Source organism: Myotis daubentonii, chromosome 2 (genome assembly GCF_963259705.1).
Source record: "Myotis daubentonii chromosome 2, mMyoDau2.1, whole genome shotgun sequence".
In the NCBI taxonomy this organism is placed as follows: domain Eukaryota; kingdom Metazoa; phylum Chordata; class Mammalia; order Chiroptera; family Vespertilionidae; genus Myotis; species Myotis daubentonii.
The window spans coordinates 104,070,737-104,093,366 of NC_081841.1; the positions used below are offsets into that span (position 1 = coordinate 104,070,737).

At 44.5% G+C, this 22,630-nt stretch overlaps 1 protein-coding gene across 3 annotated transcripts in view; it reads left to right on the forward strand.

Moving 5' to 3' along the window:
- Nucleotides 1–22,630, forward strand: part of MTUS2 (microtubule associated scaffold protein 2) — a 421,538-nt gene that overhangs the window by 369,459 nt on the left and 29,449 nt on the right. For all 3 annotated transcript variants that reach the window (XM_059684080.1, XM_059684081.1, XM_059684082.1), the window contains one exon: nt 1,824–1,890. In XM_059684080.1, coding sequence (XP_059540063.1) covers nt 1,824–1,890 — 67 coding nt within the window. The remainder of the gene's footprint in view (nt 1–1,823; nt 1,891–22,630) is intronic.

Consider the following 22,630-nt stretch of genomic DNA (forward strand, 5'->3'; position numbering starts at 1 on the left):
TCCAGAATACCAGGTCTTCTCAACTGGTAGCAGCAAGCTGAATGTCAGCTGGCCATATCGCATAGAACAAGCATATGGTCACCGCGATCAGCCTGATTAAAATGCATTCCCTGTTCTGTTCTGCCTTTGAACTTGGAGTAGAATCAGGGCACAACCAGGAAGGTGCTGTAAAAAATAAAAAATAAAAAAACAGTATGAGATTGGCATAAAAATGTTAAACACATTTTGGTTGTTAATATGAAAAGCACCTATTATCTATAGGATGCTATCTAGTTACAAATACAATAAAAGGAAACAGAGGAGTGATGATAACAAATAACCCCTGTGGAGAGCTTGCTAAGTGCCAGGCACCATTCTAACGACTTCACGTATATTAACTTATCACCCATCATGACAGCCCTGTACCATGGTCTTGGCATTGAGGCAGCAAGGCTCAGTGATCAGGAAAGCGCACACCCCAGGTGGGATTTCTAAGCTTCAAATTCAGGGGAGGCAAGGGTGCTCTGGGCTGGGATGGGAGGCGGGAGCTTCGTGAAAGAGATGGGCCCATTGTCCCTCAAAGGACCTATCATTGCTACATTGTTCCTAAGAGAACCATGAGCTAATTAATGACTGTCGATACCTGGGCCCAAAATATCTCTCAGTTTATTCTGCAAATAGAGTTTTATTTTAACATTATGAAATTATGACTTTGCCTAGCAAATGCCTTTTGGATAAACTGAAACCCTTCCCTTAATCCGAAGTGACACAGGTGTTACCGAGGTCTAAACGCAGAAGACACAGAAACAAGATTGTGAAAACTGTCTGTTCAAATCTGACACAGGTTCTTCAGAGGTGATAAAACCAGAGTCAAAGGGGGTTAATAAAGAGAGAGCATTCACAAGGCCCCGGTGATACTCATGCTAGATATTTGGAACACATTTTAGCCAATATCTCCTCTTCAGAAATGTTTGCTTTGGGACTGGAGTACATTCTACAGAATGATAGAGATTTTATATTTTGGGATCTCTCACTTGAAGAGAATTTACATGGCACATCTTTCTTAGTTATTGTAGTAGTAATAAAATCACAAGAAAGGTAGATGTTTATGGTGACTCAATAACGAAGATTATATGTTCAGCATTGCTTCAACTACTTCTCTCTTGTGTCATAGAATGTATTGTTTGCAACTAGCTTAGCAGTTATTTAGTTACAAATGATGTATTTTTACTAAATGATACTTCAAGGGAGAGATTTCTTCTTATTCCCTCTATTGATACAGAATTCAACACACACCAGAAAAAAAAAAACAACACTCTGAAGCCTTATGTTTTATTGTTGGTCTAATTACAAAGAGAAATGTTTTATGTTATATGTTGCGCTCATTATTCATTAGGGAGCTGACTGTGCATCTTTGGATGAAAGGGCAAGTTTAAGAAGGCAGTTAGTAAAATAAGCATTTGCCCCTCAGAGAAATACGACATGCGCATTTTCATAGTAAAAAATCTCATAATAGTGCTAATTAACAATGTATAATAATATATAACAGTAGATTAATGTGAAGGACATAGAGATGCAAAAATATTGAAGGGTGATCTATTCAAGAGCAATACGGAGAAAAGCACAACCACAGATAGTATTAATATTATATGCAAGCTTTGCACTTTGAATTTGATCCAAATAAATAAGACTTGGCTTTGTATATTTTTATATGCTTATATAATGAGAAAATTTTCTCCTTAAGCTTATAAATATTTGCTTAATATGATTCATTAATTAAACATGTGTAAGTGCTTATCTAGCATAAAACTAGGGGACTCTCAGTGTTCGTTTTGTTTTTTCAGAATGAAAGTGCCCTTGTGAAAGAAAAAGAGCTGTCAATCGAACTTGCCAACATCAGGGATGAAGTTGGTAAGTAGGGCATTGAAAATGAGGAGCGGGCAGAATGTCTTTTCCTGATACCTGTGAATGTGTAACAAAAGCAATTATGCCTCATGTAATAAGCCAGAGCAAAGCTGCCTAGACAAATGAAGTGTCTTACCAGCACGACGGTGGGCTGTTGCAGCCTTGCAGGGAGCCGTACTTTTTATGTCTCTGGTTATAAAGCAGCTTCGTAACAGTTCACAGTGGAGCTAATCAGGCCTTGACTGCTCCTCGCAGATGGCAGCCCATCCATCCATCTGTTTGTGCTGTGACAGGCCACGCTCCACGTAGGCCCCCTGGGCAGGCAGAGCGCCAGGATCAGCAGCCCAGCTGTGGTGGGCTACGCGAGGCGCTCTGAAAGATGCAAGTGTTCCATGGCTGCCTGCCCTGCCCCAAAATACTCTCTGATAGAGCACTAGGTCAACAACACAAATTTGGGTGGATCAAATGCTGAGGTTCGTATTGAAACTCCTGGTCTGCTGTTCAGTCTGAACCATGAGAGACCTCACAACTGACAGGATGGTCCACAGACTCTGGGGCTTTCACTTGAAGCCAAAAATCAGACCAAGTATTTGCTATCTTCCCTTTCTTGATCCCATTTCACTCTTGAGAACCTGCTATTCTTTTCTCCCAAGAAGCAGTCAGCAAAAGTGAGATAAATATAGTCTATATCCCCTTATTCTTCTCTTTCCTCTGTCCACTGTAGTCCTGGGACAGCCCATGTAGGCAGGGTGGTTCCCTCCAGGAGCAGAGGGACAGAGCAGGCCCAGCCACCCAGCGCCTTTTCCTCCAGCCTGAAAAGGTGACTCAGAACTATTAGGTTAGTAGTGCCTTCCACCCCAAACAGAGGGGGCTGTCTTTTACTCTAGGGTGAACCCCTCCCCAGAGAGATGTCTGCACCCTGTGGCCAAACTTTGGACCTGGGGGTGTGCACCCTGACCTAGCTGGGTGTGGTGGGCCAAATCCAGTGCAGCTTCCCTCTGTCTTTTCCAGAAGCTTCTAAATGCAGCAAGAACCACACAAAGATTACACTGAGTGTTTGTATTTGTCTTATTTCATTTCTGTATTAGTGCTAAGAATAGAAGCAGAAATCGCCTGCCAAATGAAAAAGCCATGGGTAGGGGGAGGGCGGATGGCCTTGGCAGCCCGTGGCCTGGCCACTCAGCCCAGTATCTGGCCCCAGGAGACACTTAGGCAGCAAGTGCCTGAGCCACTGTAGAGACTGCATTTGTGAGGGTAGAAAGCCAGGGGAATATGGGCTCAACATTAACTGAAGTTCATAAATTCTAGTGTCTTGACCTGCAAGGTATTCCCTCAAGTGGAAAACAGAATTAAGCTTACAAACCTGACTTACAGATGATGATAGACAAAGAGAAATGGTCAAGCCTATCTCTAAATAGAAATGAGGCATTTCTAAAGCTTGTAAATTCAGACTTGGAAGAGGGGAGGAAGCTGCAAAAAGTAGGTTATAGCCTGCAATAGGGCATTCCTCTGAAAGGGGCTAAAAGGCAGCCCCAGTGCAGCCCACTGTGCCCCAGCTGGCATGGGGCTGCTGCCACCCACATGGAGAAGTGCTTTTTTCTATGTGCACAAAGGCGCCATGTGGGCCAGCTGTGGGCCAGTGCTATGTACCATGAGTGGTGACTAAGACGCAACTCTTGTCCTCAAGCTTACAACCAAAGGCTGTGGAGGATCGGCTATCTGAGACGGGCCTTGTAGGACAACTAAGATTTGGGTAGATGCATGGAGAAAGGGGAGGAGTACAATTATTGAGCACATACTGAAACCTGCTACCCCAGTAAATGTGCCCTGGACCAATGGGTGTCACAATCATTTTTAGGCATTACTCATTTTGCACATTTACAGAAAGAAAAACTATGCATTTCCTCATTCATCTTTTCATGGTATGAAAAAAACTTTTCATGCTTGACATTTAATAGTTATAAAACATTCTATCATACTTGTAAACTAGAATAAGCTACTGTTGGGTCCAAGTTCCGCTGCCAGGGACCTGACCCCTTTGGACACCGGAAATTGGAAGAATACATGGGTGGCTATAGGTAGGTGGGACATACTTTATTATGAACAAAGCAGCCAACAACTGGCTGGTCAGTGGCACCTTATATACTCAAACAAAAGAAGTCTTGTGCCAATTAGTGACGTCTGTGCTATATTAACATAAGCAGGTCATATAATGGTGCGCTTGGGCAGTGCATATAGTGCTACTGCTGAGTCATTGCCCTCACACATGCATAGGGCAAAGGGGCCTTTAACAGAGTAATACTGCTGTGTCATTGCCTCACACATGCGTATGGCGAGTGGGCCTTTAACCTCTGGCATACTCTGGTCAGAACCCCCACAGCTACTCTTCCCCTTTGAGTATTTGGGGTTTTACCACTTTTTGCTATTATGCAACAACAGATGTACTATTTGCAAATTACTTTTTTCCTCTTGTATTATTTTCCTGCAATATAGTCTCAAAAGTATGGACCAAATTTTGATAGGATTTGATGTTTGTTCTAAATTCACCTGTATGTGAAGTGTCCTTTTTTATATTTATTCTGTCAATAAAGGTAAAAGATTATGGTGTATTTAATCTCATTGAATTTAGGGTTGCCATATAGAGAGGAAATTAAATCTCTAGCTCTCTCTCTCTCTCTCTCTCTCTCTCTCTCTCTCTCTCTCTCTCTCTCTCAAACACACACACACACACACACACCTGACAAGAGACAGGTAATATCCAAATATGTACCAGCATGTACTTTGGGATGATATTTTTGTGGTCCAAGAGTAGAGTCCCTTGTGGAGTAGCTGAAAATTGTTGTCAGTGGTGTTAGGTTGTATCCTCTGTGGAGAAAGGGATCTCTGGTTCTCCTCCTGAGAGCTTCATCCATAAGTCACCCTCCAGGGATGATGGCTCTTGCCTTGTGTTTGGAGCTGGCCTTCACTGGGTCCGTCCTTGGAAAAGCCTTCCCCAAGCTGAGTGGTTGAGGGGTGAAAGGAAGCCAGGATCCAGCACCACATCCAAGGAAGGAGGAGCAGAAATGCTAGTAAGAGGTTTAACATTTGATTTTTTTTATTAGTTTTAGAATTTCCCCCAAAATGTAATTTTTAAAATCTGAGCCTTGATTTTTGCATAGTCATTCTCCAAATTTGGAAGTCAAATATTGAATAAGTGAAGGGTTGCTCTTATAGGTGTAAATGCTGAAATAGACTTATAAGATGTTCTTCCTAGAAGCAGGTCTCCTTTCGCGACCTTAGTCTTCACATTGTTAACTGCCATCAGGCAGATGTTTATGATCCTCTCTCCAGCAAAACTGCCCTATTAGAAAATCTGAGCCTTAAAATAATATATTAGATGAATTCCACCAGACAGAGTAACAGATGCAGTGCATAGCTAGTTCAGATGGAGCCTCTGGCTGACACTCCTGGTTGGCCCTGATGTTCTCCCAGCCAGACACAGTGCTGTTGAGATATACATGCAAACTTGAGCTGGGCCAGCACTAATTCCACGACACGCCTCCTGCCTTATGCCTTCCTCCGGGCTGCTCACAGCTGTGACTGCCTGAATTTGGTGTGAAGGTGCCGCTCATCTTTGAAGTTCTCAGTCCCCTCAGCTGCCCTCCTTCTGGTCTTACTTGCCGACCACTGGCCCCAGTCCCCAAGGCTGTCGTCTGCTTCCACACATGGCTTCCATCACCCTCTCTTAGCCCCCTTCCTCTCTAGAACTCGTTATAACCTGTACTCTGGCTGTTCCCACCTCAAGCCAGGTCCATTGGGTTTTTATCTTTCTGCCAGCTTCAGACTGAAGATGGACTTTTCTTTTTTATCCCTATTTAACACTTTAATGACACTTAGTATGAATAGTTTTAAAACAGAAAGCAGTTTTGAACAAAGCAATCATTCTGACAGAGTTTCTTGGGTATTGTACAGAAACAAATGGTTAAATCTACATTTTGACTAGAGTCAACCTATTGAAATAAAGAAAAAACCAAAAACAAACAAAAAAGGGGATGTTTTATAATATAAAATAAGAGATATTAAAGGATTCTGACAGCTTTGATGTGACGATATGATAGGAATCTATGTTTGTAACAATATGCCACAAATTGTTTTTTTATGTTTTTAAGTTACTACTAGAATGGATTTTTCAATGTGTTCTCATTTGTAACTAGCAACCCACACGTACATACAAATACCACTGTGAGTTTGTATGTGTAATGACTTTACCTTTCTGGGTTATTCATATAACTTGTCTTCCAATTTTATAATTATAACCCCTTATATTTACATAGTGCTTAGTACTTACCAAGCTCTGTCACATATATTTTATTTATTCATTCCAACAACTCAATGAAGTAGGTGTTGGTATCTTTATTTTATAGAAAATTGAGGCCCAGACAGATTAAGTAACTTCCCTAAGAACATACAAATGGTATGGGACAGAATCTACTCTTAACCCAAGTCTAAATCTTCTATACACAGTATGTAAGTTTTCCATGGCATCTCAGCCCCACCACCAAATTATTTTTGTAACTTTTAATTTAGTAAATTAAAAAATCAGATAAAATAAAATAGCCTTTTCTTCCAGTTCTGTATGACTTTGTCACAAAACCATAACAGATGCTGGTATGGATCTGTCCAAACGTGGAGTAGATTGTGATTCTATAACACTTATGATGTTCATTGGTCTCAGACTGTTCATTAGGGTTGGGTTCAGGGGCACAAAACAAACTCCCCAAAGAATGAAGCTTACTCAAGGTAGATTTTTATGTCTCTCTTATATAGAAGTCAGGAGGAACACCCAGGGGCAGGTATGGTTCTGCGCCACAGAGTGCACAGGGGCCCAGGAGGCTTATGGCTCACTGTTCTATTGCCCAAGACTGTGGCCCTTGTCCTCATGGTCCGGCATGGCAGTGGTGTTACAGCCATCGTATCTGCACTGCAGGTAGTGGGTGGAGGAAGGAATGAGCAAACAGAGAGTGCTCTCTTTGGGGGAAAGTTTCCAGGAACTACACTTCAGCTTAGGTCTCATTGGCCAGAACTAAGTCACAAGACAACTTGCATTAAAAAAGAGATTGGTAAATGTGCTCTAATACCTTGCCCAGGTATTATAATATTACTATGGAAGAAGGGGAGAATGAAAATGGAGGACCACTGGCAGCCTGTGCTATGGGGCCAGAATTGCCTGTCAGTAGGTTGGGGAGAATAATCCTGTCACACTCAGCGATGAGAGCAAAGGATCTAGCGGAGTATTAGGCAGACTAGAGAGGGCTTAACATGGTGCCAATTCCCTTACCTCAAATTAGATTCTTCCATCTTCCTTCCTCTCACAGCTTTAAAAAAAGCTGAGTCAAAATGCAAACTTTAAGAAGTTACCCCAGAAAAAAATAATTAATCTTGGGATCACAAACATAATGGATATTTTCTTATTTATAAAAATACCTCTTCTAAGCACATCAGTTAAACCCACTTCAATTATAAAGACAGATAACTTTAAAGTAAAAGGATAGGTAGAAAGATGTACTATGCTAACACCAATCAAAAGAAAAATCAGAGTGTCTATGTCAGTGATGGCAAACCTATGACACGCGTGTCAGAGGTGACATGCGAACTCATTTTTTTGTTTGATTTTTCTTTGTTAAATGGCATTTAAATATATAAAATAAATATCAAAAATAGAAGCCTTTGTTTTACTATGGTTGCAAATATCAAAAAATTTCTATATGTGACACGGCACCAGAGTTAAGTTAGGGTTTTTCAAAATGCTGACACGCCGAGCTCAAAGGTTCGCCATCACTGGTCTATGTTAATGTCACATAAAGTAAGCTTCAGACTTGTAATATTAGTAGGGATGAAGATGGCCATTACATAACAATACTAAATATCTATGTACCTAACAACAGAGCTTCAAATCACATGGAGCAAAAACTGATAGAACTGAAATGAGAAATAGACAAGCCCATAGTTATGGCTGGAGACTTCGGCATTCCTCTCTCAGCATTGCTGGAACCAGCAGGCAGGCAGTCAGGAGGGGTATACAAGACCTGCACAGTCGTGTCAACCAACTTGACCGAACTGGCACTGAGAGCAGCCCACCCAACAACAGCATCCTTTCCAAATGCACACAGAACATTGAGCAACATAGACCGTATTTTGAACCATAAAACAAACCTCAAATAGCACAGAAGAACTGAAATAATACAAAATGTTTAGGACTATAACACAATTAGACAATAAATCAATACTATGAAAATACCTGGAACATACTTTTAAAGAATACTTGGGTCAAAGAGGAGACCCCAAGGCAAAGTAGAAAATATGTTGACTTTGAGTGAAAATAAAAACACAACATATCAAAATCTGTGGAATGCAAAATTCTCTGATCGGCAGGGTTGAGTCTTCTCATTGTGCAACAACGTTAGTGGAGGTGGGGGGGGGGGGGCAAACTACCATCACTGCCCCAGCCTCTGTTGCAGGGAGGCAGGGAGTGTTCTCTTAAAGGATGTGATCTAGCAGACAGTCTGCTGTCAGAAATGTGAGTGTGATGACATAGCTTCAAACATACTGCTTTCTCCGCAGGACTGACCACTCAGCACAGCCAGGTCTGGGAATTGCCCACCTCTGCCGTAGGGAAAAGATATTTGTTCTGAGCTGGAAAATGTTCAAACCAGTGATGTCAGCTGCCATGATTAGATTTATTTCAATAAATGTAATTTTCTGAAGTCATTTCAGTTTCTATCCCAAACAGGTGCTTACCCACGCGCAGTAACATCAAAACTGCAAACTCCCCTAAATGTACCAGAGACTGGGTTTGGTTGCCATGGGAAATACATTATCAGCTACAAGACTTCAAAACTGCTACTCTCTTTGAGACAATGATTCATTCCAATTGGCAGCAACACATTTTTTTTTATATTTATAAAGTTCTTTGACATCTATACACATAGCACATTTTAGTTATTTTATATGGAGATATCTATTTTGTGATTCTCTAAAATATTTATTCCTTTATGAATAAAGATAATTCTGCTTTCTGATGTATGTTAGCATTGATATTTTTTTAAAATATATTTTATTGATTTTTTACAGAGAGGAAGGGAGAGAGATAGAGAGTTAGAAACATCGATGAGAGAGAAACATGGATCAGCCGCCTCCTGCACATCTCCTACTGGAGATGTGCCCGCAACCCAGGTACATGCCCCCGACCGGAATCGAACCCGGGACCCCTCAGTCCGCAGGCCGACGCTCTATCCACTGAGCCAAACCGGTTTTGGCAGCATTGATATTTTTAAATCTGTGGATTTCGTCCTTAGCTACCATGAACTGACTGACTAGAGTAACTTAAGATACCAAAGGCTGCCGCTGTCTTGCCCTGAGGAAAAACAGCGTCTTGAAATTCCGAGTCAGCTGCCTCCATAAACTGGTGACTTCATAAAGCTAATACTTGCAGCGGTGTACGGCTTACAAGGCCCTGCACACATTATTTCATTTGATCCTGACAACCACCCCAGGAGAAAGGTAAGCTAGATAATACAACCACCATTTTAATGATGCATAAATCATGTTTATAGAGCGGAAAAGAGAACCCCGCGTCAAATAACCATGAGGAATAACAGAGCTGGGTCCTTATCTCACTCCACCATGACCACGTGCTGCCTTCCTATTGCAAGATCTCAGTTGGTGTCTCAGGAAGATACTAAAAAGCAAGAGAAAGGCATGACATACTGTATACATCTGACATGAAAATTGCTGAAGAGCATCTTGCAAAATGTGTACTTTCAATGACAATCCACAAATTATGCAGATGCCATCACCTTCCCTTGCGAGTGCCTCATGCACACAGACCCCCTCTGTTTTTCTTTGTACCTTGAGCCCCAGCCCAGGGCTGATCACTGAATGTGGAACATTTACTGCTTCATTTCATACACTTGACTGAACTCAGGAGACATACCCATTATGTGCCAGGAGTAACAGAGGGATGTGACACAGGCTCTGACCTCTGAGTATGCCTGTGTATTGGAGAGATGGACATATAACCAGATAATTTAAGTCCAGTGTATTGAGTAAGGTTCTAGAGGGCTAGAAGTTCAGAGGAGGGTTTGTAAACTAGTCAGGGTTCACATTTGATTTTTCTTGTCTAATTGTCATTATGAATTATTTTTATTCATTCAGATACCACCAAGGTCAGGCAGATCGCACTCCACACAGCTATAAAATAGACAAATTATATGAGGCAGCTGTTTTCAAGCATTGGACACCACAAGAAAAGGGAAACACACCGAGTCCCACATTAGCCCCAGCTCTCTGCCTGGGGCTCTTACCACCCACAGCACAGAGAGGTGCTCTAGGAAATAACCACTATCTCTCTGACCTGCAGAAGCAGATACCCGTGTTCAAGGTGATTAAAGTAATTGTGAGGCCAACCACTGAAGAGGAGTAAGCTGAGCAGAGCAGGCCCCCAGGAATTTGCCGGGGGGTGGAGGGGGAATCATGTTCTCAGATGAGGGTGGGCTGCCCCTGCACAGAGAGGCCTGGCACAGGGCAGCTGCTGCAGGACTGGGAGCTGTATGGAGGTACCAGAAGTCAAGCAGTGCCAGGAGGCGGGATTCCAGCCCAGCAGGGGTGGGGGTGGGGGAGAGATCTCCCTGAGCACCTTGAGCAAACAGTCAAGATCTGAGAAAGGTCAGGCATAAGGAGTAAAGATCATGACCTAGAATAAGAGTCTCTTTAAGACTAAAGAAAACTGAAGTTGACAGACCCTAACAAAGAAGAAAAACACACCTGACCGAACCAAAGGAGTCTAATGATTTATGTCTGTCAACAAATTCAATACCTGTTAAAGAAAGAGAATATAATACAAACTTCCTACAATGTATCATCCAGTGTTGAACATATAATTTTTAAAAATTAGACATACAGAGATACAGGACCCATAATCAAACAAAAAAGAAGTCAATTGAAACAGGTATTGAAATAACCCAGATGTTGCAACTAGCAGATAAGAAATTTTAAAAACTATTATAAACACTAGGGGCTTAGTGCACAAATTCGTGAACCTTGAAAAGAACTGTGGGCCGAGGGGCTGCAGTGGGCACAGGGGTGGTTCTTGGCCCATCCTCTGTGCCCCCACCCAGCCCCTTCCACTGCCCCCACCCGCCCCTCCCACTGTGGCCCCTGGTTCCCTGTCTGCTGGCAGCCCTGCTCCCACTGCCACCGCTCCCACATGCTGACAGCGCCAGCCCTCTGGCATCTGCTGCCCCGATCACCCCTCAGGAGAAGGGAAGGTGGAGAAGCCCTCAGGGGCGATCAGGGCTGATGCCGGGTGCCGGCAGCAGGTGCGAGCGCCCGGCAGGACTGGGAGCACAGGAGCAAAGAATTTTCAGTAACCACCAGAGGCTCTCTGGTGACAGCAACTAGCGCCCCACCTTGGTCTGGCGCCTCTGCTCACCTACTCCACCATCCCACCACGGCCAATGCCCACCATGTTCTGCACGCGCCCCCTGGTGGTCAGCACATGTCATAGCAACTGGTTGTTCAGTTGTTCAGTTGTTCCGCCGTTCAGTCTATTTGCATATTAGGGTTTTTTTTATATATAGATATTCAACCACTTCTAGAAAAATAGGAACATAATAAGTAAACTGAGAAATTAAAACTATAAAAAAGAATCTCATGGCAATGTTAGAGAATTTCTAACAAAAGTAGAATCTCTAAAATGAAAACCCCCCTGGATGGTCTTTACAGAAGATTGGAGATTGCAAAAGAAAGTGTCAGTGAACTGGAGACCACCAACAGACATCTAATCAAAAGAACAGAGGGGAAAAAAGGATATTTTTTACAAAATGAACAGAGTGTCAGTAACCTGTAGGACTACATTAGCAGTCCAATAGATGCATAATTGGGTTGACAGAAGGAGAAGAGAGAGAGATGGGGGTGGGGGGGGATATGTGAAAAACAAATGATAACCAAAACATTGCAAAATTGGCTTTAAAAGAACCTGCAGAACCAAGAAACTGGATGAACCCCAAACAGGATAAATACAACTAGACAAACCACATCTGAGCACATCATAGTCAACTGCTGAAAAGCAAAACTAAAGATGAAATATTAAATAAAAAACATTACATACCGGGAACAAGGATGTGAGTGACAGTTGGTGCCATTGTAAATAGAGCAGAGGCAGTGGAATGCTGTTTTTAAAGTGCTGTAAGAGGAGGGAAATATCAGCCTAGAACTCCATATCCAAAGAAAATACCCTTTCAAAATGATACAGACTTAGAGCTACAGGAAATATGTGGATAAATAATATAAAAGACTATTTTGTTGTTTAAATAAATCGATGATCTTTGACTATGAATACATTCATGTAATCACCACCCAAACAAGATATTGGACATTTACATAGCTCCAGAAAGTTCCCTCATGCCTCTTTCCAGGCAGTTCTGCCTCCTCCATCCCTCTGAAGTGACCGCTTTTTTACTTCTAGCACCATAGATTAGCTTTGCCTATTATTGGGTTTCATATAAATGGGGTTGGACAGTGTAGAGTCTTTGTGTCTGGATGCTTTTGTACCACATAAGAGATTCATCCACATTGCTGAGTGTATCAGTAGTCTGTTCTTTTGTATTTTTGAGTCATGTTCTGTTTGCATAAATATACCAAAATTAATTTTTATCTGCTGAGGGACAGTTGGGTTCTTTCTACTCTTTTTGCTGTTATAAATATCCTTGCACAAGTCTCTTTGGGGGCAGAGGTGGTTTAATTTCTCTCAGGTAAATTCCTACATGAGAAATGACTGGGTCATAGGACAGATGTGAGTTTAACATTAGGAGACACAACCAAATAGTTCTCAAAGTGGTTGTACCATTTTGCACTGTCCCCAAAAATGTTTGAGAGTTGCAGTTTCTCCATATTCTTGCCAACATTCAGTAATTTTGTTGTTGTTGTTGTTTTAGACACTCTCCTAGGTGTGAGGGATATCTCACTATGGATTTAATTTGCATTCCCCTGATTACTTAGTGACGCTGAGCACTTTTTGTGTTAACTGGTTATTTGGATGTCTTCGTTTGTGAAGTGTCTTTGCCCATTTTTTATTGTGTTGCTGTTCTTTTGACTAAATGGCAGCTGCCCTTTCATCTGGACTCAAACTCTCTCAAATTTGCCACAGTCCTACCTGGCCTACCTGCTCTTTCCTCTAAATCCCAGCACCTAAAGACAGACTCGGATGGCCTATGTCTATAGTCATGAACAGGAAAATTGAAAGTATATCTGTTGCTAAAATGTAAAATATTTCAAGAGTATTCTAAAGAGAATTTTGAATGCCTGTTCTGCATAAATAAAGTATTCCAGATATTTTATTTAGGTATGAGAAAGCTATAATCCATGAATCCAAAGAGTTTATAATCAGTTGGGAAAACAGGCATGTTAGCAAATGACTGTAACATAAAAATGAAGTAAGTGTCTGTCTCCTTCAAATGTCTGTCCTAGATGCTGTTCTTCACTATTTTTCCTCTCATTTTCCATGATCTCTGTCTATCTATCTACTGCTATGGCTTTAACTACTGCCTAAGCTGGCAAATTCACATCTCTGGCCCTGGTCTCTCTCTCTCTCTCTCTCTCTCTCTCTCTCTCTCTCTCTCTCTCTCTCTATATATATATATATATATATATATATATATATATATATATATTATTGATTTTTTACAAAGAGGAAGGGAGAGAGATAGAGAGTCAGAAACATCGATGAGAGAGAAACATCGACCAGCCGCCTCCTGCACATCCCCCACCGGGGATGTGCCCGCAACCCAGGTACATGCCCTTGACCGGAATCGAACCTGGGACCTTTCAGTCCGCAGGCCGACGTTCTATCCACTGAGCCAAACCAGTTTCGGCCCTGGTCTCTCTTAAGGTCACCTCTTGGTGTGCCACAGGCAATACAACTCTTCATGGTCAAACAGTTTTATCTCCACCCGCCCAGCACTCCCCACCTCAGAGCAAAACAAACAAAAAAGTCTCTACTTCTATATACCTCAATTAGCTCAGGTTCAAGCTAAATTGCTATAACAAAGTGGTCCTCAATACAGGGGTTTATATATGGAATAAATATGATAGAGGGATATTTTTGTTTCATGTAATAGGCCCAGATGGTCATGCGTCTCTGCTCTGTTCCCAAAGCCTTTGTCCCTGCTTGTGTGGTTGAGGCTGGTGTGGGCGGGAGTGTGTTTCAGCCTGAGGGGAAGCGAAGCAGAGCAAGCAGAGGACAAGCAGCTTCCTTGTGGATTAGACTTAGATGTTGCCATGTCACTCCTTCACATCCCATTGACGCCAGCAGAATCACGGGGCCACAAGGACCTCCGAGGGAGGCTGGAATGCGGAGTCATTTGAATTAAAACTTGAAGTATACTATCAATAAAAGGCAGAGATAGAGACGAGAGACAGCAGGCTCAACCACTAACTTTAGCTCAGTTATCGACACCACAATCCACAGAGTAAACTGTCCAGAAAGCTGGACGCCATCACCGACTCCGCCTCTCCCTCTTCTTCACACTCGATGTCCAGTGCGTCACCAGGTCCAGTTGATTAGAATCCTATGCATTCACGTAGTGACTTAGTTTTTTGTAAAAACCTCCTCACTAGACCCTTTACCTCTCTGCTTGCCCATACATCCATCCTCTGTCATTTCGATGATTAAAATCCATCAGTAACCAGAAGCATGTCTGCCTATGACAAGAACAGTGGTTGTCCCTAGCTAGGGGGTCTAGGGAAGGAAGGGACATTACTGCTCACTATATTCCTTTCCATGTTGCTTGAAATTTTTTCACATGCAAAATATAAAAATTAAAGCACTATAATAGCCTGGCCAGTTTTGCTCAGTGGTTAGAGTGTTGGCCCGCAGACCGAAGGATGGCAGGTTCAATTCCCGGTCGAGGGCATGTACCCCTGATGAAGGTTACCCAGCCCCAGTAGGGGCATGTGTGGGAGGCAACCAATCCATGTGTCTCTTTCACATCGATGTTTTTCTCCCTCTCCCCCCACCCCTCTCTTCCTCTCTCTAAAAATCAATGGAAAAAATATCCTTAGTTGAGGATTAAGAAACAATAACAACACTAAGATACAGAAAGATCCTTCAGTGGCTTTATATCATTCTTAAGACAAGTAGAATTCAAACATTTTAGTACAGTGTAGTGGGACTCCTGCTGCCCTGCCAGATGTACCCCTGCTGCCCCCTCTCCACATCCTCCACCAAAGTTCTGCCCACTTCATTGCCTCCTCCTGAACTGCCTGCTCCCTCTCCCCACCCACCAACCTCCCCAGCTTCCTGGAAAACTAGTCTGCCATCACCTCCTTAACGCCCCAACAGGGCCATTTCTCCTGAGTGGGATGCCTGCTTCAGAGCACTTCTCTGCTTCCATACACAGTTTCATAGTGATTGTCACATTGCTGTCATTGTTCACTTATCCATCTGAGTCTCCCTTCCTGCCAGCAGACCAAGGGCCCTCAGGGTTCGGGCTGTGCTGGGGAGTCAAGGTCTGTTTCCTGAATCCCATGGGCAAGAGCTTGTATTCCAGGGATTTAAGGCACAGGGGGAAAATTATTTGGGGTGACAGAGCTTACAAGAAAAACTCTTAAAATACTTTTGTACTTACTAAATAAAATAATACAGCAGACTAAATAAAAATAATGTTATGCCATTTTGTACATTTAAATGAATTTCTTTTTCCATCACTTACTCGCTAGAGGCATGCCAGGCTCTCCTGCCCTGGGATTTTCACCAGATGATTGAGGACTACCCACACATTCATAATCAAAGCTGCATTTGCATGCCTGCAGGATGTCTGGAATTGTAAATTCATGGTTTCCAATTCTCCCAATAACCCTGCTGCAGGTTACCTTGTATTATGCCCGTTTCACAGATGGGAATATGAGATTCAGCAAACCAGTGGTTGTCTTGCCCAGGGTGATGAGCTGTCCAACAGATGTTTGAACGGAGACCCTGCCTGTTTTTCCTATAAGCGCTCTGCCTCGCGTGCCTACTCAGAGAGAGTGTTTTTGTTTTGTTCTATTTTAATATCTGCCTCTCCATCCAATAGGTGTGGTTTCCCATATTATGGCCAGGCCTGTTGGTGGCCCCTGGTCCCAGGACAGCCCTAACCTCAGGCATCAGCTCCTCATTCTTGTTTCTCAGCTCCCTGCCCCCAATGGGCTCAGCATTTAGATCCAAATTTACAGGGCTTTTCTTCAGATTCTTCTTCTTATCAAAAAGTCGATGCAAACGCCTCTATTCCTGCTCTGCCATCCTCTCTTATTTCCCTCTTCTATTCCCAAACCCTGTTTCTTCCGCATTTATCCCAGCAGGGGGAGCCCGTGAGGGCTTCATCTGTCATGGTGACTTGGAGCCCGGAAGGACTTGGGCAGGAGATAATAGCTGTGAGCAGTGCCAGCCTCCTTACTGCCTGGGGTGCATGGTGTGGCCAGGGGGACAAGGTGTCACTATAATATGACTCCAACTAAAAGGTGAGGAGGATGGGAAGCCACATGCAAGAATCTGAAAGGAAATTCAGTGTCCTGGGACTCTAACTCTCCAGAAAGACACACCCTCAGAGCTAAGTCTGCACACCCAGGCTCAGGTCGGCACTGGGAGCTCACGCTGGCTGAGAGAGAACAGGTAGGCCTAGACTTCAGAAGGGCAGCAGCGGGCAGGCCCTATAGCTAGTGACAGATGCTGTCTGCCCTCTGCTTCGGACGCAGGTGGGGAAGCCTGCTGTCCTCTGCACACGGGGAGGCAGGGCTCTGGGGGCTGAGCACTGAGCACCAGGGCCTTGCGACCAGTGGTCTAAATGCGCTCTCAGGCTCCACCCCAGCCTCTGAGTCAGAGTCTGCACTTTAACAGGATAATCTGTCAAAGTTTAAGCAGCACCGTCTTTGCTTACAGAAGTGCTTCCTGGTATGTGGTCCCTGCCCCACCAGTAGCAGCACCGCCTGGGAACTTATTAGAAACGCAGATTCTCAGACCCACTGACTCAAGCTCTGGGTGGGCCTGTAGCCTGCGTTTCAATACCCGCACGCGATTCCGATGCCGCTCAGCCTGAGAAGCCCTGGCTTCGGAGAGGACAGGTGGCCGCTATGAGCATGGCGGCGAGAAAGCCACGGATCTGGACTGACTTGGTTCCGCTGCTCAGGCTCCTCTTGGATAAAATGGGAACATTGAGCAGGAATCGCACCTACTTCCCAGAATTCTTGTGATGCTCGATGGCCCTCCCGACGCGGGTGCTCAGTAGAGCGTCAGGCGTGTGAGAGGTCAGACGCTGTGCTGCCGCCCTTCCTCTCTGCCCGAGGCCTTTTCCTGGAAAACTGTGGCAGAGAATGTTTGCATCTTCTGGTACCTAGTGTGATATGAAGGCCCTTCTTGCTTCTCTGATTATCTATACTAATAAATGCCTAGGTGGTCCTCCCGCCCTTGAGTGCGATGTCATCACATGATGGCGTGCACACAGTGAGGCCTGCAGTCCCTCGGCTCTGGGCGGCGTGGAGGAGGCCTGTCCCGGCGTCTCCACCGCCTCACATGGAAGAGGCGGGTGGTGGCAGAAGAGGGCAGTTGTGGGCGATCCGGCCAGCAAGGGAAGGCAGTTGGGGGCAATCGGGCTGGCAGGGGAGGGCAGTTGGTGGCAATCGGGCCAGCAGGGAGGGCAGTTGGGGCGATCAGGCCAGCAGGGGAGTAGTTAGGCATCAATCAGGCCAGCAGGGGAGCAGTTAGGGGGCGATCAGGCTGGCAGGCAGAAGTGGTTAGGAGCCAGTGGTCCTAGATTGTGAGAGGGATGTCTGACTGCCCCCAAGGGGTCCCAGATTGGAGAGGGTGCAGGCCAAGCTGAAGGACACCCCCACCCCCCATGCATGAATTTCATGCACTGGGCCTCTAGTATTTTAGAAAACAGGCATGTACTATTCTAACTAGACAATAACTAAAGGGAGAACTTGTCCTCTTAAGGCAGCGGTTCTCAACCTGTGGGTCGCGACGCCTTTGGTGGTCGAATGACCCTTTCATAGGGGTCGCCTAAGACCATCCTGCATATCAGATATTTACATTATGATTCATAATAGTAGCAACATTACAGTTATGAAGTAGCAACGAAAATAATTTTATGGTTGGGTCACAACATGAGGAACTGTATTTAAAGGGCCAGAAGGTTGAGAACCACTATAGGGTTCTGATGAAGATTATTGTCACACAGGCTTTCCTGGCAAGGGGCACCTTTGGCCACCCTGTGCCTGTGATATAGGGTGGACACGGTTATTTCAGGTTTTTGATTGGACACAAGCAGTCATTCCCAGGTCTCTGAGACTCAGGACAGTGGTCACAGGTCTTTATCCGATAACCGTTTCCTCAAACGTCCTTGGAGGTGCAGCAGGCCAGAGCGAACCAACTACTAGTACAGCGAAACAGTGCTTAGTGAGGCCGCAGTGTCTGCGCCGGAGCCTGAACCTCGGTAGTCAGGTTGGGCCCATCTAGATACATGTATGTCTTATACTTATCCCACCCTGGCCTTCAGGAAGATTGGGAAATGGTTCCATTTGTAAAACTGCAGCGATTGTATGGGCCCTTCAAAAACAATCCACAGCTAGCACCGAATGACTAATGGAGGCAGGCAGGACGCTCAGCACCTACTCTGAATTATTCTGTTTAAACTTCTAGCCCTAGGGTAAGCCCTGGTGTGCTCCCCATGTTACAGGTGAGGGCGCCAAGGCTTAGGGGGAGGTAATCTGCACAGGGGCGTCACGCCTACCAGCGTGGACGGAATGATTCCATGGAAGCAGTGAGGTGGCTGTTCTATTCTAGACACATCACAGGAGGAAACAATAAGCAATTAAATGGGCTCTGCCATGCAGTGGGGACCAAAACCCATCAACTAGAACAACTCCACTTCCACAGGTGAGAAGGACCAGGAACTCTGAAAGGGGTGTGCCTGCTTCCCTACGCCACTGTCCCAGGGGCCCGTCTCCTCGAAGACTGAAAGGGAGGGCCTGACTTTGTCCCCATCTGTGAATCCTTATGGAAATCGCCCTGCCTTGTGCTAAGTGATGGGATTCCATAGGCGAGGGCGCCACAGGGTCCAGCCAGGGCATTAGGCAAATATCCCTGTTAATCATCAACTCACTCGGGCTGCTGTAGATCGCCTATAAACTCTGCTTCTTCTAAATCTGTGTCTGAAGTTCACGGGTAGAAACCTTTTGAGGTGGACTGCTTTGTTCCTCGGAGTCAATTTGATGTACTTGGGAGTTATGGGGAGAGGCTGGGATGCATTCATGGGGAAATGCACATCTTTTTAAAAATGAGGTTTTATAGACTGAAAACATTAATCCTTCATTACTGTGTAAAACTGAAAGCATTAAACCCTCATACAAAAACCAATCATGGGCCTGGAGATGTTATCAGGAAAGTTGGGGTATCCCTTTCCCCACTGACGGCTGGGGGTGGAGTCCTTACAAAATCTTGAGAAAAAAGAATTTTCTGAGGCCCTCATGGGAGGAAAAGTGATTTTAATTTGCATGTAAATCCATCCCGGGGTCTGCACAGTCCCCTTCCCTCAGCCCAGCCCTGGAAGAAGTGTAGCTGGGGTTTCAGTAGAGCCAAAATCAGAGCCAGTGTCCAGAGTTCCTGTTCCATGTCGCAGCCAGGTCTGGCAAAGCATCAGCTTAGTTGTAGCCCATTAGTCCATTGCGTGTGGGGTCCACGTGCCTGTGGGCCGTATGGGAGAATGCCAGGAAGCAGGAGCACGACCCCCAGAAGCCAGGAGCCAACCAAGAGCCAAGAGATCAAACTCCTTTGTTTAGGGGATTAAATATCCCAAATTTTGTGCCCCTTCTGGTCGTGTCCATTCTGGCCAATGACCTGTGCCAGGTGTGACTGACAGGAAGGTACCTTCCCATGCCACCCCAACTTTACTGGGTGGGCATGCGTCTATCTCCCCTCATCCAGTACTTTCCCCAGGGATCTGCGGGGAATGGACCAGTGGCTGCCTGGCGGGTGTAAAGCTGCCCAAATAACATACCTGCAATATTTGGTCTTCCCTTTGCTGCATTCCTGTTATTAATAACTAGGTTAATTACAATGGTATCAAGGAGAGCACAGAATTCTTGGGCCATGATTTTGACATTGTTAAAGAAGGAATTACAACATTTAAGGCTATGACCAACAAATGCCTTAAAATTTAGCAGCCCCTTGGTCTTCATACCCAAATAGCACACTATGGGATGGAGGATTAAGTTACAGCGTGCTGTGGGATGGGCCCCACTGGGAAGCCTGCTAAGTAACAAGGTCATGGCAGTCCAGTTTTTAGACCTCTCTGGTGTCACTTCCACCGTGAAAAGGGTCCAGGACCTCCACTTACGTTTCTATTTAAATGTTTTAGAGGAAGTTATTAAAAGCTCCTTCGAAAAGGAATGTTCGACATGTGGATGATGTCACCGGTACAATTAATGTAACAAATAGGGTCACCTTTTTAATGCCATTTTTACAAGACAAAAAATTTCAGAGCAGTAAATACTCAGGGCGCCCACACGGAGCTATTACCTGGCCTTCAGGCTGCCCCAGGCAGCGTGGCGGGTGAGCCGGTGCCTGGGGATGCTTTTAGAACTCTGCAAGCCCACATTAATGTGGAGGGAAGGAGGAAACAAGCTCATGCAAAGCCATTTCCCCAGAAAGCCATTTCCTATTTATGGGCAGCAGTTATTAGTTCTCATGTAGACAGCATTTTCTATTCTCTTCAAAACTTATTATAACGAACCTCTTAAGTCCACTTCCTCTTCCCTCCTTTGTCCCCATAAATCATCCATGTATTTTTCCCCTCCCAGACCAAGAAGCATTACAATTATATTCCCACATGGGGTCAGTCGTTAGCCATTTGCTGAAATACTCATCCTTTGTCTTAAAGAACACATAAAAATGGTACAAAGTATTTATTTATTATGAAATGGAACCTTCCACTAATTGGGATCTTAGTAACTGGTTTTTTTAATATTTCTTTCTTTCTGTTTTTTGGGTTTTTTTGTTTTTTTGCTTCTTCCAAAACATAAAGCAGACTAGAGTCATATCATTCAAAGGGACTCTCCCGAGTTTCAGAACACCAGGGTTTCAGAACACCTGGCTGGAGTCCTGGCTCTCACTTTCCAGCTGTGTCACCTCAGACAAGATTCTAACCCCTCAGAGCTTCTGTTGCCTACTCTATAAAATCAGAGCAAAGATGCCTGCTTTAGCCCTAGCCGGTTTGGCTCAATGGATAGAGCGTCAGCCTGTGTGTGGGACTAAGGATCCCAGGTTCAATTCTGGTCAAGGGCACGTACCTCGATTGCAGGCTTCTCCCTGGCCCAGGCCCTGGTTAGGGTTCCTGCAGTAAGTAACTAATCAATGTGTTTCTTTCACATCCATATTTCTCTCTGTCTTTCCCTCTCTCTTCCACTCTCTCTAAAAATCAATGAGAAAATAAGCTCTGGCGAGGATTAAAGAAAAACAAAAAAAGGATGCCTGCTTTACCCAGCTTGAAATTTTCTGAGAAGATTAAATAGGGCAGTATTGTGTATTGAAGAACATTCTAACCTAAACACATACAAATGTCAAGCACTATGTTACTATTCATGTCTCAGCACTGGGGAATGCGTGATTTTACAGAAAATACAGTTTCTCTGTAGATGAAGCTTATCGCTTTAGGGGTCCACTTTGGGAAGAAATCATAATAAAAACGGGATGCCCTCCCCTGTCTTCTTTTAGAGAGTCCGTGGACATAAGAGAACTCTTTTTTGTGACCTAAGTAGGTTCCTGTTACACATCCACAGAATTCTGGAACATGGGACAGAGGCAGCCTGCACTCAGAGTGCCTGCACCAGTCTGCGGGAGCTTGTCCTCACGGTCCTGGGTATCAGATCGAAGTCCAGATCAGGCTGCCGGCAGAACAGTTTCTGCCGAGGCCTCTCTCCGTGGATTGCAGATGCCTGTCTGCTCCCTGTGTCCTCCATGGTCTCTGAGCACACACATCCTGCTGGCTCTTGATTACAGTCACCTTAAAGGCCTCATTTTACCTTAATCACCTCTTCAAAGATCTCATCTCAAAATATGGTTACATTCTGAGGTGCTGGGGGTTAGGGATGCAACATGAATTTAGGGGAACACATTTCAGCCCATAGAAGTGCCCAACCTCCTCCATTCAGAGGTGAGAAACGCCCACAGCGTGGGATGAACCTAGAGCCGAGGCCGGGCCTGGTGCGCCTACTGCAAGTGCCTCCCTGGCCATGCCGGTTCTGCCTTTATTTCCCCTCCTTTCCAGATGTCACCTGACCACTCCCTTTCCTGGGCTTTCACTCCTCCCCCTTCTAACCTCCATTATCTAGAAACGCTGACATTCAGGCTTCAATGTACCGAGAGTTACTTATCATCACTCTTACGTGAAAGATTCAGTTGTTGGGGTTGGGCCTTCAGTGCTGCACGTTGTGACGTATTTGGGGACCCTGAAACCTCTTATATATATAGTCATCCAGTTTGGGAGCCCTGTTTCCAAAGTTAGACACAGGTAAGTAAAATACAGGGTTTCCCCAAAAAAATGTGTACACACTTTGAGTAACTATTAACTCCAATGGGTTAAATCTGAAAAGAAAGAAACAGCAATTGAGCTATCAACTGTTAAGTGCGTATACATTTTTTTGGGACACCCTGTATTAGCGTACTTTAAAATGTGACAGT